Raw genomic sequence first — 15,814 nt, forward strand, 5'->3', positions numbered from 1 at the left:
ATATTGCAGTGATTTTGTGTGAATCTTAGGTAAGCATTGTTTTTCAACAAACGTTTTTAATTTTGTTGCTTTTATACTCTATGATGCAAAACACATTTTTAAATTGTTTTGCGTTAAATTCGAAATTTCCATGATCATTCACAAAGGACACTAGTGTTTACTCTGAGAGTTTGTTAATTAACTTAAACTACTTGTATGTATAATTTGATTACTCTGGTCTTCACCAGCTACCTTGGTGTGCATTAGCGCAGTAGTAAACGTTCAACAAGATTCCACTATTGATATGGAGAGACATCCTTTGGCCTTAAGCTAGCGGTTCTCAACCTTTTATGCTCGACGACCCCTTTTGACAATCCCCCATTCTGCCGCGATCCCCCCCCCCATCACACACACAAACACATACAGCAATAGAAGAGTAGACAATTTTCGATTGTCTTAGGCGACCACTGGCAAATCGTCATTCGAACCCCAAAGGGGTCGCGATCCACAGGCTGAGAACCCCTGCCTTAAGTGATGATAGAAATAGGAGTCTGAAGTTATGGATCCTGAGAAGTAAAGAGTTGTCCTTCGTGCTCGCTTGTAACTGGATTGTGGACCAGGAGCCGACATTGGAAAGAACCATTGGTCTGGATAAATGTTTCGTGGAAATAAGGTCTAGACTCCGTGTCTGAAGGCTTGAACTCTCTGTCTGTGTTTTGTCATGACTATTAAAAAGACACGATTTTTGACTGTTAATCTTGAAATAGCTGCCTGTCTTTACAATTGTTCAATGCTCTTGACATAAAGGGTAACATGATGGGTAACAGGATGGGTAACATGATGGATAACATGATGGGTAACATGATGGGTAACATGATGGTAACATGAAGGGTAACATGATGGGTAGCATAAAGGGTAACATGATGGGTAACATGAAGGATAACATGATGGGTAACATAAAGGATAACATGATGGGTAACATGAAGGGTAACATGAAGGATAACATGATGGGTAACATAAAGGGTAACATGATGGGTAACATGATGGGTAACGTGATGGGTAACGTGATGGGTAACATGAAGGGTAACATGATGGGTAACATGAAAGGTAACATGATGGGTAACATGAAGGGTAACATGATGGGTAACATGATGAGTAACATGATGGGTAACGTGAATGGTAACATGATGGGTAACATGAAGGGTATCATGAAGGGTAACATGATGGGTAACGTGAAGGGTAACATGATGGGTAACATGAAGGGTAACATGAAGGGTAACATGAAGGGTAACATGAAGGGTAACATGATGGGTAACGTGATGGGTAACATGAAGGGTAACATGAAGGGTAACATGATGGGCAATATGATGGGTAACATAGTAATAATAATGTTTGTCTTCGAGTCCAAAGATTAATGAGGAGTGCAGCATTTCATGTGCCTACGCAGCCCCATCTGCGACCTTAATATTTTGCCACATCCAAAGTGGCCGATTTAGATTCTAGCCATCTACGTCTGTCCTCGGCAGTGGATTTCTTTTAGGTCTCAAATGTGTATCCAGGGGCCTTTGTGAGTGATTTCCAGCTGTCCCACTATTAAGCCACCAACAGTCTAATGCTCTGCTCTCTACTGTGTAAGTTAAAGCAAGTTGGCGCTTAAGCTGGTCTTTAAAGCGTATCCGTTGGGCACCTCTGTTAAGGTTTCGGCTCTTCAAAAAGACTGCCTCTGTCATACGTTTGCCCCCCTTACGGGAAACATGCCCTGCCCAGCAAAACTGTCGAACTATATATTGACTACTAAAAGTGTGCTGCTTTATAGATCGATTATTTTGTACTTTCACTGAGTGAGAACCTCTTTTGGTTGTATGCTAATATCTTGCAAACATACAAAGTGTTAGGGAACTGTAAGGGGAAAACCCGCGAAGGAACATTAAAGTGTTATTGAAACTTTTAGTGTTATAACTTCCGGTTGGAACAAAAATTGAACAGTCAAAGTTTGTGTAATCACTCATGTACATAATTATAAGGCTTTTTCTTTCTGCCCGAAGATTAAGGGAGGGGGGCACCTCTGATACTCTGACCACTTTTCATCTTACCAAAAAAAAAATGCCTTAGGCATATAGTTGTCTCACATACAGTTACAGAGAATCTATTTTAATTTTTTAATTGTAAAATTATATTGAATACGTCCTATATTTTTCGAGCGCACTAACCGTTATGATTTTGTTGCTAACCTAAATTATATTAGAGTAGATGATATTATATATATGGTATGTGTGTGTTAGAATAAAAACAAGTGAGTAAGTATAAAAAGTCAGGTTTATTTGTATATTAATTAAGCTTCGTTTACGTTTTTCAAAATAAATAAATAACCGTTTGACTAATTTTTTTTTTTAACCTTAGGAGAACTGTTCCTTAGACAACTACGTAGGCCATAGTAGACTCTATATTAACCTTAGGAGAACTGTTCCTTAGACAATTACGTAGGCCATAGTAGACTCTATATTAACCTTAGGAGAACTGTTCCTTAGACAATTACGTAGGCCATAGTAGACTCTATATTATTCTATATCTGATTGTGAACACTAGAACTATTTCGTGCAAGGGCTCTTTCTTCCCTAGAACCATCAGAGAATGGAATGGGTTGCCTGAATCAGCCAGGAAAACTAATGCCTTAGCAGAGTTTAAGTCATTGATTAACATCCATGACTAGATTGACACACGAAATGCGTAGGTCGTAATTATCTTCTTTTTGAAGTAATATATAAGATAAACAATAAATATGTGACTTTTATGAATGTGGTTACTTCACTTTTAACTCTTTAACCCCTGAGGCGTGCCAGTGCTGTATTGTACCAACAATATGCTATGATACCGAAGGAATTGAATAGTGCACTTCTAGAATATTTTTCTGATGACACATCGCAAATGACATGACATTTGGGTTATTCAACTGCATTCACCTTATAGCGCCACACACACACACACATCCACACACACCCACTAAATCAATTATAAACAGACATTACATTGACAAAGACACATTCACATACACGTGGGCAGACGTAGACCTATATAACCGGTATTCCCCATTTTCTCATGTACTTGAGTTCAATCATTTGTGACGATGTAGACCAGGGACGGTGCTTTCAGGCGCCAATTTTTTTTTCATTTCTAACTCAGATGCGCCACTTAAAATTTTACAAGTTTCAGTCCTTTAATGTAAATTTTTCTAGAACTGGAAAGTAAATAAGTGGCCATTGAGATTTCTGAAGATTATATAGTAATTTCTTTTTTCCTTAAAAGAAGCTCTAGCCAAGATGAAGGAAATGTTACAATGTGTCAGTCAAATGATATGCTTAAATATTTTATAAGATTTTTCATTTTGGCGTGTGCCAATATCACGTGACTTACGAAGGAAATTACTCAGAGCAAAAGAAAAAAGTACTCCAGCAGTTAGAAGAATGGTTCGGGTGCTTCCTAGTGGGGACGATTTAGTCTCTTAATAGCAAAAAAATAATTATTCTTTTGTTTTCAACTATTCTCAACTAATTGTAATGAAATAGAAATGTGTAATTTAATTAAATTTAAAAGATATTAGAGTCAGAATTATAGTAAGCACTTTTGTATTTTGTTTGACAACACCTGACCTAGCACATCTGACCTAGCACACCTGACATAGCACACACAGATCAGATTCAGAAGTTATACGATTTTAAGGGAGAAATTATGCTGGGAAGGGGAAGGGGAAGAGACGCTATTAATTTTGTGTGGCCTGTCTGTCCAAGTTTGTATCAAAATTCTTTCTTTTGTTAAAACAACATTTGAATCAGTATTCTATTCAATGAGTTACTTAATACATTTAATTTAGAATGATTCATTGACACTTTTACCATTGTGACCTTAGATGCAATTTTTTTTTGTACCAATGCGCGAATGTATTAATGAAGCTTGAGTTATTAATGAAAACGTCCATGACCTTTTAAGAAAAAGTTACCTCTCCTGAAGTTTTTCATTGAAAAGTGGTGTAATTTTTTTGAAAAATCTGCTTGCATATATAATTTAACAAATTAGATGGTTCACTTTCGGAAAAGAAAAAAAGTAGCCGTTGCATCAGAACTTTGAATGGTCTAAAATATTGTGATGTCAGATTTTCACTATCTTTTCTAGTTTACGAGATCTAAACGGGACGGACGGACGGACGGACAGACGAATGGACGGACGGACAGACGGACGGACAGACAGGCCGCACAAAACTTATAGAGTCTCTTCCCCATTAGGGGGCCACTAAAAAAAAAAGTAATTTACTTATAGTTGCTTTGTTGTAAAATAAAACTATAGATTAACGGCAATGTCTTCGATTCCAAAGAATGAGGATGCGTATGTAGATGAATCGTTATAAACCCAGTGAACTATAGATAAATTGCTATAAACCCAGTGAACTTTAGATAAATTGCTTTAAACCCAGTGAACTATAGATAAATTGTTATAAACCCAGTGAACTTTAGATAAATTGTTATAAACCCAGTGAACTTTAGATAAATTGTTATAAACCCAGTGAACTATAGATAAATTGTTATAAACCCAGTGAACTTTAGATAAATTGTTATAAACCCAGTGAACTTTAGATAACTTGTTATAAACCCAGTGAACTATAGATAAATTGTTATAAACACAGTGAACTATAGATAAATTGTTATAAGCCCAGTGAACTTTAGATAAATTGTTATAAACCCAGTGAACTTTAGATAAATTGCTATAAACCCAGTGAACTATAGATAAATTGTTATAAACCCAGTGAACTATAGATAAATTGTTATAAACCCAGTGAACTATAGATAAATTGTTATAAACCCAGTGAACTATAGATAAATTGTTATAAACACAGTGAACTGTAGATAACTTGTTATAAACCCAGTGAACTATAGATAAATTGTTATAAACACAGTGAACTTTACATAAATTGTTATAAACAACTGAATTTTAAAATTTAATAGACACTCATTTTATAGTAGCTCAACAATTAAATAACGTAGGTAACTTTAAACTATATGTATTACAGCTCAAGAAACAAACAAACAAAAAAAAAAAGTATTTTTAAAGAGGAGGGGGGAGCAGGGTGTGACACCCTAAGCCTACCGCACTTTGTGACACCCACCCCAGTGACGCCACTGTAGAGAATCATGATTAGTCCTGTAACTTGTCTAGACTTTAAAAAGTACAATGCAACATGAAACTTAAGTAATCTGTTATGTATATGTAAATCTCAATATTGTTTATCTTAGTATTGCTGACAGAAATACGAGACAGCCACTCGCCTCCCCCATCCCCTCCCTAGACATGCATGATACATTTCTCCGCGGGACGAGTCGTACTGCTAATCTCCAAACCCGTTTAGTCTGTGGCACCATGAACTCAAAGCTGATATGTAAATGATGTAAATGATATTTACACATGGCATGTCTCACTGAGTTTTGGAAATTTACCAGTTGTTAGCTTTACAGGTCATAGAAAAGTAGGTTAACTAAAATTTCCACTTTTTGCAAAAAAAAAAAAAAAAATTGTAAGGGGATGGGCGGGCATTTATCTTTTGGGGGCAAACGGTAGCATTATGTACTGCTCTATATAACATCAACTTACACTATGTTTAATCATATTACATCATACTTATTTTTAATTCGTTTTATAATAAGTAACTTGTTGTTTGGGTGTCTCCATTTGATCTTTTCTTCTGATGACTCCTGAAAGTTTTGATTTGTAAAGTGACTGTACTGTTTGAATGTAGTGGTCAGATAGCCCTGTATGTTTAGCGGCTATACCGTTTGAATGTAGTGGTCAGATAGCCCTGTATGTTTAGCGGCTATACCGTTTGAATGTAGTGGTCAGGTAGCCCTGTATGTTTTAGTGACATATTACTTAATTTGAACCAATAAAAGTACAAGAAAAGGGGATCCAAAAACTATTAGCAAACATTAAATCGAATAACCTGAATGACCTGATGGTATTCCAGCTAGATTACTCAAAGAACTAAGCAATGAGCTAGCAAAATACTTTTTCAGACAACTCCTAACCAGGGCAGAGTACCAAGGGACTGGAAAGAAGCTAATGTCACCCCTCTATTTAAAAAAGGAGAAAAATCTGACCCAGGGAACTACAGACCAGTAAAATCCTAGAACACATAATATGTAGTAACATCATAAACCACTTAGACAATCATAATGTCCTTACTCCATACCAGCATGGCTTTAGGAAATATAGATCATGTGAAACACAATAGGACTAATTGATGACTTTTCAAAAGGCTTAGATAATAGTGAGCAAATAGATGCTATATTATTAGATTTTTCCAAGGCTTTTGACAAAGCTAACCACCATAGTTATGCTTAAAAAAAAAAAAAAACTTTTGCATTTATCGTCCATTGCATCTGTGGATTAAAGATTTTCTGATAGGGAGAGAACAAACTGTAATAATAAATGGCTCTAAATCAACACCGATAACAGTAAACTCAGGCGTACCTTAAGGAACAGTTTTAGGTCCACTACTATTTTTAATTTACATAAATGGTTTACCAAACTGCATTAGCTCAGGAACAAAAGTCAGATTATTTTCAGACGATTGCATAATATATAGAACAATAAAAACAACACAAGACACAGATATTTAACAAAGAGAATTAGATGAATTACAAAATGGGAATCAAACTGGAGCATGTCTTTCCACCCAGAAAAATGTCAGTTATTAAGAGTAACAAAAAAACTAAAACAAATAAATTCCACTTATCTTATTCATGGTAAACCAGTAACACAGACTAAAAACGCAAAATACCTACGTGTTATAATAAATGAAAAACTGTCATGGAATCCCTAAATTGATGAAACTATCAAAAAAATCAAATAAAGCATTAGGGTTTATTAAAACAAATTTTTATAAATCAAATAAGAACATTAAACTAAAATGTTATTTAACCTTGGTTATTGTTATTATTGTTAGTCTAGATCTATTACAAATTTAATTACATGACTGATCCAAACTAATTACACTTCATAAAAGCTTTGTCTCTTTTTTTAAAAAGTTTTTTTGTATTTTGCTTGTTAAATATATTTTTGCTTGGAAAAAGATGGTCAATGGATCATTTGTGGTGCCCCCAAGATTAAGGGAAAGGTGAAGATGAGCTGAAGGTTTTGCTTGATTAATATTCATATTTATATTCATATTTAAATTATTCGTATTTAAATTAGTATTTGTATTTAAATTAGTATTCCTATTTAAATTAATATTCATATTGAAATTTATATTCATACATATAAAAACCCATTGAGAACCGCTGGTATAGAATCTTCCACCACTGAGATCGAAGGTCAGCACCTGTTTGTCCAAAGATGTTTGTTAGCACCAAAAGGTTTTCTGGTAGTGTCCTCGTGTTTCCCATGGACGTACCTAGGTCTCTATGACGCCATCGTCACGGTTCTCGTCACAAAGAGGGACAGTCGAAAACATCGCATCAAACGATAGCGCTGACCCACAAGGACGTCTCGCGTCAGTGACCTCCACTAAACTAACACGGAACGCTGGGAGATGACAGTCATAAAATGTGATGTGCTAAAGTGTGTGTCTTTGTGTGTCTGTGTGTGTTTTGTGGAGGGGAATCACGTATTTAAACTTAGGTCAAGTGAGAGCTCAGGTAAAGTTAGATAATTGTGGACGTTTACTATATAGGCCAGTGCTAGCTAACACAAAGGTCTTTGCACTAAAAGTAACACATTGTTTCAAAAAAATGGCTGTTAACAGAGACACGGGCAAAGGGAGACAACTACCATTTACACATGCAAAAAAGGTCAAAGAATAATAAAAAAAAAATGTAGTTACATTTATAATAAACTAGCTGGAAATGACCCGCGATTCTCCGATCGTTAGTTTGGGTATAGGCTGATCGACTGGAATGGATCTAGATTGAAGTCAAACATGGAGAATGTTCCCTTTACATTTTTTTTTTTAATTTTCCACAAAACCGAAAGTAGAGTGGGAAAATGAATTTACCCGTTCAGCCGATATATTCATATCAAATATAAAACACTGTGAAAACGGGTTTACCCGATATGTTACAAAGTTTCGTCCTTGAATAGAGATGGTTTCTTGAGTTGAGGGGACCCGAACTGAGGATTTATATTCTATTATTGTCTAGTTACACGAATCTATACTAAAAACGCAAGGGCCCTGACTAATCTATGACTTACCACCGATTCTCCCACTTGCGGTGGACGAAGCAATACGAAAATTTAACCTTCAATCGGTTACCTTGGACAGCTAAGATAATTTTATGATCAAAACCGAAGTGGTTAAATTTACCAAAAACGATTTTGAAGCATATGTACTGTCAGTGTTAGTTGTTGCCGATTGTACGGTGTCGGCTGTTATCTTTATACTTTAAAGAGTTAGATTACTTGGATCCCTGGTTTGCAGGGGCGGACTGGCTATATGGGCAAACGGGCAAATGCCCGGTGGGCCGGTACCAAATGGAAAAAAACAAAAAAAAACAAGAAAATGTGTTCAGGCCTTTGTGTCTTGCTGCTGTCACTTTTTTTTTTTTTAAGTTGTCTGCATTGAAATTTTTTTTTCTTTGGTCCCGACCAGACCGGCCCATTTGGTACCGGCCCACCGGGCATTTGCCCGTTTGCCCATATAGACAGTCCGCCCCTGTCTACCAGTCGCTGAACTCCACTGAATAGCAGACTTGTTTTTTTTTTTTAATTTTTTTAGCGGAAGTGTAGCGGGCTAATTGCACTGTAGATACCTCAGAATATGCATTTTTAAAGCTTAAAATAACGGAAATAATGCTTGGTTCCATGATTGGCCCCGGATCCCACTGGGGGAGCTCACAGCGCTCCCCGGACTCCCTAGCTGCCCTTTGGCGGTGTGTACTGTCTTTCCACTAATTATAGGAAGAGAGTATTCTAGGGTAGAAAAAACGTGTGAAAGAATGAAAGATCAGAATGTAATGAAGATTAATTACATATATACACACACACACACTAATATATATATAAATTGCGGAGTGGGGTAAAAATCCCACCCCCCCCCCACCGAAAATTTATGACTTGCCATTTGTGGGCCGGTTTATATGGTAATGCCCGGGCCGATTTTGATACCCAGTCCGCCTCTGCTGGTTTGTCAAGTTCTTTGAGTGTTGACAGAAATCCGTTACAACTGGTGTCGGAAGTGCTATCTCCTTTGGCTTCTGTGAAAGAGCTCAGATGGCGAGAAATGAAACAAGAGCTCAGATGGCGATAAATGAAACAAAAGCTCCGATGGCGAGAAATGAAACAAGAGCTCAGATGGTTAGAAATGAAACAAGAGCTCAGATGGTTAGAAATGAAACAAGAGCTCAGATGGCGAGAAATGAAACAAGAGCTCAGATGGCGAGAAATGAAACAAGAGCTCAGATGGCGAGAAATGAAACAAGAGCTCAGATGGCGAGAAATGAAACAAGATCTCAGATGGCGAAAAATGAAACAAGAGCTCAGATGGCGAGAAATGAAACAAGATCTCAGATGGCGAGAAATGAAACAAGAGCTCAGATGGCGAGAAATGAAACAAGAGCTCAGATGGCGAGAAATGAAACAAGAGCTCAGATGGCGAGAAATGAAACAAGAGCTCAGATGGCGAGAAATGAAACAAGAGCTCAGATGGCGAGAAATGAAACAAGATCTCAGATGGCGAAAAATGAAACAAGAGCTCAGATGGCGAGAAATGAAACAAGATCTCAGATGGCGAGAAATGAAACAAGAGCTCAGATGGCGAGAAATGAAACAAGAGCTCAAATGGCGAGAAATGAAACAAGAGCTCAGATGGCGAGAAATGAAACAATAGCTCAGATGGCGAGAAATGAAACAAGAGCTCAGATGGCGAGAAATGAAACATGAGCTCAGATGGCGAGAAATGAAACGCTTCAAAAATTTGAAGTTGAATAGCCTAGGTTGGATAGATGAATAAATCCTATTTCGGACGCTCTACTCTAAGTGATATCATCTATACTACCCTAAAGCGCGAGACTTTGTGAAGCATCGTCTGACTGGACCATGTCCGAACCGTGCTTACCAATTAAATTAAAATTTAGGTTTAGGTCTGATGTGAAAAAAAAAAAAAGAAAAACGTAACAATTGTAACTGAAAAAAAAAAACTCGCCCTCAAATTTCAATAACTTTCTTAACCCTTAAAACGCGTGTGGTACATTAGCCTCTAAACATCAGAATTGTAATTCCATTTTGTATGCGCTCATTGTAAGACAGCTCAGCACTTTAAGGGGTTAAACCATTATACGTGTCCAGGGTGCAGCTTTTCAAAGCATTTAAAGGGGTGCATGAACTGGAAAAGGTTGGCCAACTTTAGTGCAAACTGTTGACCAACGGCCTGTCCCTTTAGGGCAGACGTCACCAACATCTGACACTGACGTCACCGTCTCCCATCGATCAAAAGTTTCGTTTCGTTTTATCTCAGATTTTGTTTTTTTAAGTTGACTGAAGGTCTGACCTCGTGACATTTGTTTTCTTACACTAATAGACCAATACTTTCTCTCTATCTCTTTGTTCTGTCTCTCTCGCTCTGTCACTTTCTCTCTCTTGCACTCTCTCTTTCTCTCTCTCTCTCTCTCTCTCTCTCTCTCGCTCTTTCTCTATCTCTTTATGTCTCTCTCTCTTTCTCTCTCTCCATGTCTCTCTCCATGTCTCTCTCCATGTCTCTCTCTCTCCCTCTCTTTCTCTATCTGTCTGTCTGTTTTTTATCAACTCATTCTGTCTGTCTGTCTTTTATCAACTCATTCTGTCTGTCTGTCTGTCTTTTATCAACTCATTCTGTCTGTCTGTCTGTCTTTTATCAACTCATTTTGTCTGTCTGATTGTCTGTAAATAAGTGTGTACACGTTATTTCTCCGATTCACCCATTCTTGGAAAAAGTTTTACACTTCGCACAATTATTCAATGGCATAGACAAGAGATGAATCAATAAAATAGATTACAATTATTCAATGGCATAGACAAGAGATGAATCAATAAAATAGATTACAATTATTCAATGGCATAGACAAGAGATGAATAAAAAAAAAGTAACCAATTACTGGTAATTAATAATTTTGTTAGACACTAATGGAAACTACTGGCGTAGTATACACAGATGTGACTTAATTTGTTGGGTTTAGTCCCCTCAGATCAAGTTGATACTTTAAACAATTATTTATTGTACTTAACAAGACATATATCAATAAACAAAAATACATTATCAACTATTTGTAATTAATTATTTTGTTTGATATATAATTAGTGAAATAGTTTGTACATTTTTGATGGATATAGTTTTTAGGGCCGGAGTTCTTCCCCTTTAGATAAGGAGGTTATTTTTTAATTTTGCTTGTTTTTTTTATATAATATTATATGTACTTGTACCTACATTGCCTTAAGCCTATAACTATATGCCCTGTTTAGTCATTATTTACATCTAAAGTAATTAGTTAATGAGTTACTTATGTCTTTCGATTCGCTCCCTTGTTGATGAAAGGTGTCTATGAAAGCCACTTTCTCCAATCCACTCAACTAGTACCCATGACGTAGGGGCTGGATAAGAACGCTGTCACGTGTCTTAAATTGACGTCAGAATACACATACCGTCATTTTTTACACTCTCTGCTCGACCTGTTCCGACAAGTAGTGACAAATTGTCTCGCTTGCGGGGCGCAGAAAATGTCGGGAAACTATTTGGCCCCGTTTAACCCAGCTTTTCAGTTATCCAGGAAGTGACGTCTCGGTGCGCTAGATATAAGCTAAATTTATTAGACGGATGCAAGAGATCGGTAGATTTAGTGTTGACAACGCAGTGTTTAGGGATGAGCTTCTTATATGACGCCAACAAGAGGAGATATCCAGGAAGTAATACTTAATCAATGCTAGAGACTGCAATTTGACCAAAAATATTACCTGAAAAAGGAACTATTTTTTTTCGCGGAAAGTTTATCTAGATGTAGTCATTGTTCTGATATGGTAAAAACAAAAAGAGTGAAGTTTCCCTTTCATACTATGAGATCTATAGGGCAGATGATGTAAAGGTCATCTGTTTCTGTAGACTACGGTTTACGAGGGTGTCATGTGGCCAGCACAACGACCAAATGTCTTTACGTTTAATGTTATCTTCTTATCTTATATTATCTTTTCTTATATAATACAGACGTTACTTCAAAAAAGAAGATGATTACCTCCTACGCGTCATGCATTCAGTCATGCATGTTAACCAATGACTTAAATTCTACCAAGTCACTGGTTTTCCTGGCTAGCTCAGGCAACCCATTCCATGTTCTAATAGCACTGGGAAAGAAAGAGTATTTGTACAAATTTGTCCTAGCATATGGGACGAGGAATATGTCTATATCTTTGTGTCTTTCTGAGTATTTTATTAAATTTTGTTTTTGTATTTGAAGATTATGGTTCAGTGTTTTATGTATAATTGCTACTTTACTTTTGAGTCTTCTCTCCTGAAGGCTTTCTAAATTTAGTCATTTTACTCAAATTGTTACTCTAGTCAAATGTGAATATTCGTTTGTTATGAATCTCACTGCTCTATTTTGTGTCTGTTCCAGTTTCTTAATGTTTTCTTGAGTTGAGGGGTTAGGTTCCAATTAGAGCTGTGTGGACTCTGAGGCGCCCCAAAGATCCTGATAAAAATCCCGTTCTTAACCCGGGACCTTCTGGTTTGGAAGTCAAGCGATTTACAACCAGCTCCCGAACCTCCTTTGTGATATAGGCCTTATGTGGAAAGCGTGGTAGGGAAGGCTAAGTGCTCTTGAACTTGGCTTGGCTTGGCTACCTAGAAGGGGGCTCGAGGTTCGACACCCGACTCGGGCAGAGTTGTGTTTAATGAGCGCCTAAAGGCAGCACAGAAAACCAACTCCTAGGTACCCCCTCTCTCCACTGGTCCACAAATGAGATTGGACCAAAGCGCTCCGAGCATGCTATAAGCATGAAAGTAGCGCTATATAAAAGCTATTAATATATATGTTAATGAACATACTCAAGGGAAAAGATTGTGAAAGTTTGTATTACATAAAATGCAAATGTATATGTGGTCACGTTTTTGTGGTCAATGGCTGCATTTCAAGGGCAGGGGATCGAGTTCGGATCCCGAGTTGTGTTTGGTGAGCACGTAAAGGGATGGGAACCTTCGCCCGCACGTTTCTTGGTAAAGATGTTTACTCCTTAACCACCCAAACTTCCTGCAGGACAGTTGGCGATAGAAACGAGGAGGGTTTTGACAGCCCAAAGCGCATACCACGCAACCAGGCAACCATCCCAATTTTCTTCTCTCTCTCTCCCTCTTTTTCTCTCTCTCTCTCTCTGTCTCTCTTACCGAAAACCCCAAAGTGAATTGCAACTAGGAAGTCAAACTATTAGAAATCTCCTATGACATTGGCAAAAAGAAAAGGTTTGACACGTTTTAATTCTTAGAACTTCAAATACACACACACACAGAGAGAGAGAGAGAGAGAGAGAGAGAGAGAGAGTTCTAATACGGCCTTTATTTGCTGATACTGGATGTTCACGAGGAACTAAACCAGGTCAAGGACGATATAAATAAAAACGCCCATGTTGGCAACTAAATTAAAAAAAAAATTACAAAATTACAAAATAGAGCGGTGAGATACATAACAAACGAATATTCACATTTGACTAGAGTAACCCCTTTAGTAAAAACACTAAATTTAGAAAGCCTTAAGGACAGAAGACTCAAAAGTAAAGTAGAAATTATACATAAAACATTGAACCATTATCTTCAAATACAAAAACAAAATTTAATAAAATTCTCAGAAAGACACAAAGATAAAGGCACATTCCTTGTCCCATGTGCTAGGACAAATTTGTACAAATACTCCCTTCTTCCCTAGTGCTATTAGAGCATGGAATGGGGTGCCTGAGCTAGCCAGACTTGGCGGAGTTTAGGTCATTGGTTAATATGAATGACTAAATGCATGACACGTAGGACGTAATCATCTTTTTTGAAGTAACGTCTGTATCATATAAAATAAGATAAGATAAGACTGCAGGAGGCACAATGTTTCCATTAGCTTAATTTCATCTTGTAATGACTTTAGCAATAACAATGTTTATATTAAAAATAAATAATAAATTTACAATTAAACCTAAGAACAGTTGGCCATAATATTCCGAAATTTAAAAGAGGACCATTCTTAGGATTTGAAAGAAAGTTATGACAATGAGAAATAATTTTTGGGTGTAATCACTGTAAATTATTTGAAATAATTTTTGTATAATGATAATTGTCAGGGGGAGGTATGGCGAGAATGAATGTTAGTTTGATATTTTGGTATGAATGCAAAATTGTTGTACGTATTGTGAACTGAGTGATTTAGTCTTCGTTGAATGTGCGAGAGAGTGTGTTAAGTCAGTAAGGTCTTGCTCCCGGTCCAGGAAGGTTGGACGTTTACTTCCTGGACTGGTGTTTGTTTATTAATATTAATATTTATTGAGCATTATTTGAGCTATATCGGATATTAAAATATCATTGTTAGATTCTTAGAGATTTGGAGTTGGAGTTGATGTGTATTAAGTATAATTGTTCTTAGTTGTAATATTTAAGAATTTAAGAATCAAGTAATATTTGTTCGTATAAGTGAAACCCCTTGTGAGCCAAGTTAAGAAACACAACAACACAAGAGACAAGCATATATATAATTAGAACCCTTACAATAATAATGGGAATGTCTTCGATTCCGAAGATTAAGGCTGAAATGCAGTGTTTCACATAACTACGCGACCTACAAATTTTCCAGCATCTCGTGCAGACAAAGCCGTTTCCTTTCCGTCTTTTTGCGCCTGTCTTCAATAATGGCTTTTCTTTGAGTCTCAAATGTTTGTCCCGCAGCTTTTGTGAGAGCTCTCCAATTCTCTCTCAGAATCCATCTGCTGCCAGGTACTCTATGCCAGTGTGAGGGCGAAATGGCGCCTGAGTTGATCGTTATTGCGCTGACATGGCGGAGGGGGAAGCACCTCTGTTACACCGTCCTCTTTTAGGCTCGCCAAAGAAGATCGCCTTTAGCATGCAGTCGTCTCCCATGTGGGATAAGTGTTACTGACAGCATCTTTACCTTTACCTATCCCTTAGTCTGTTGGACCGTTGGGGCACCACGCAAGATTTGTCGACCGTCTTTCTCCAATCCTCTGTCTTTTGCCTTGTTTAAAACCTCTTTCAATGGCAGGCCCGTCCATTCTTTTATGTTGTCCTCCTCATCGCTTTCTCTGTCTGCCTCTTCTTGATAGCATAAAAATTAGTAAATAAATGACATTTTGTTCAAATTTGCCTTCTCACACTTCTGTATAAGTGTTTTCTTAAATGGGGGGGGGGGGGGGGGGAAGGGGGGCCGCTGGCGGATTTTTTAAAAGAAAAAATACGAAAAGGGGGCGGTAGGCCAAAAAAGGTTGAACACCATTGAATTCATGTTTTCAGTGTAACATTTTCACTTAACTTGCCTGGCCACTTTTCGGAATTTTTGGCAAGATATAATTTTAGTAGGCCCACATTTCAGTAAGATAACTGAACAATGGCTTCTCACCTCATTTGCCAGAAAGACATGTAAATCTACGCTCTCAGTGCCTCTTAGAGTAATTGAATATGACTGCAGGTTTTGTTCGCTAATTTGAAGTGTGCATAAATAGTAAATATATCGTATTGTAACGGGCTGGCCTTCAAATAGTCTATCAACGTCTGTAGTTCTCTTTTTCGATTCCTCTTTCCAACTTAATAATTCTTCATGGTGCCAAAAATCAAATAAAAATCGGTGTT

At 37.2% G+C, this 15,814-nt stretch overlaps 1 protein-coding gene across 1 annotated transcript; it reads left to right on the plus strand.

The window, feature by feature from the left end:
* Positions 1–863: 863 nt before the first annotated feature.
* On the plus strand, positions 864–3,229 carry LOC106054931 (circumsporozoite protein-like). Its single transcript, XM_013211018.2, has 2 exons — positions 864–1,350; positions 3,213–3,229. The coding sequence occupies exons 1-2, from the start codon at positions 864–866 to the stop codon at positions 3,227–3,229; spliced, it is 504 nt and encodes a 167-aa protein (XP_013066472.2).
* The last annotated feature ends 12,585 nt before the right edge of the window (positions 3,230–15,814 follow it).

The sequence above is a fragment of the Biomphalaria glabrata genome, chromosome 11 (genome assembly GCF_947242115.1).
Source record: "Biomphalaria glabrata chromosome 11, xgBioGlab47.1, whole genome shotgun sequence".
Taxonomy (NCBI): Eukaryota; Metazoa; Mollusca; class Gastropoda; family Planorbidae; genus Biomphalaria; species Biomphalaria glabrata.

Bases quoted from the DNA above. Each gene is read 5' to 3' on its own strand.
- LOC106054931 (XM_013211018.2), top strand. From the start codon at position 864: ATGAAGGGTAACATGATGGGTAGCATAAAGGGTAACATGATGGGTAAC.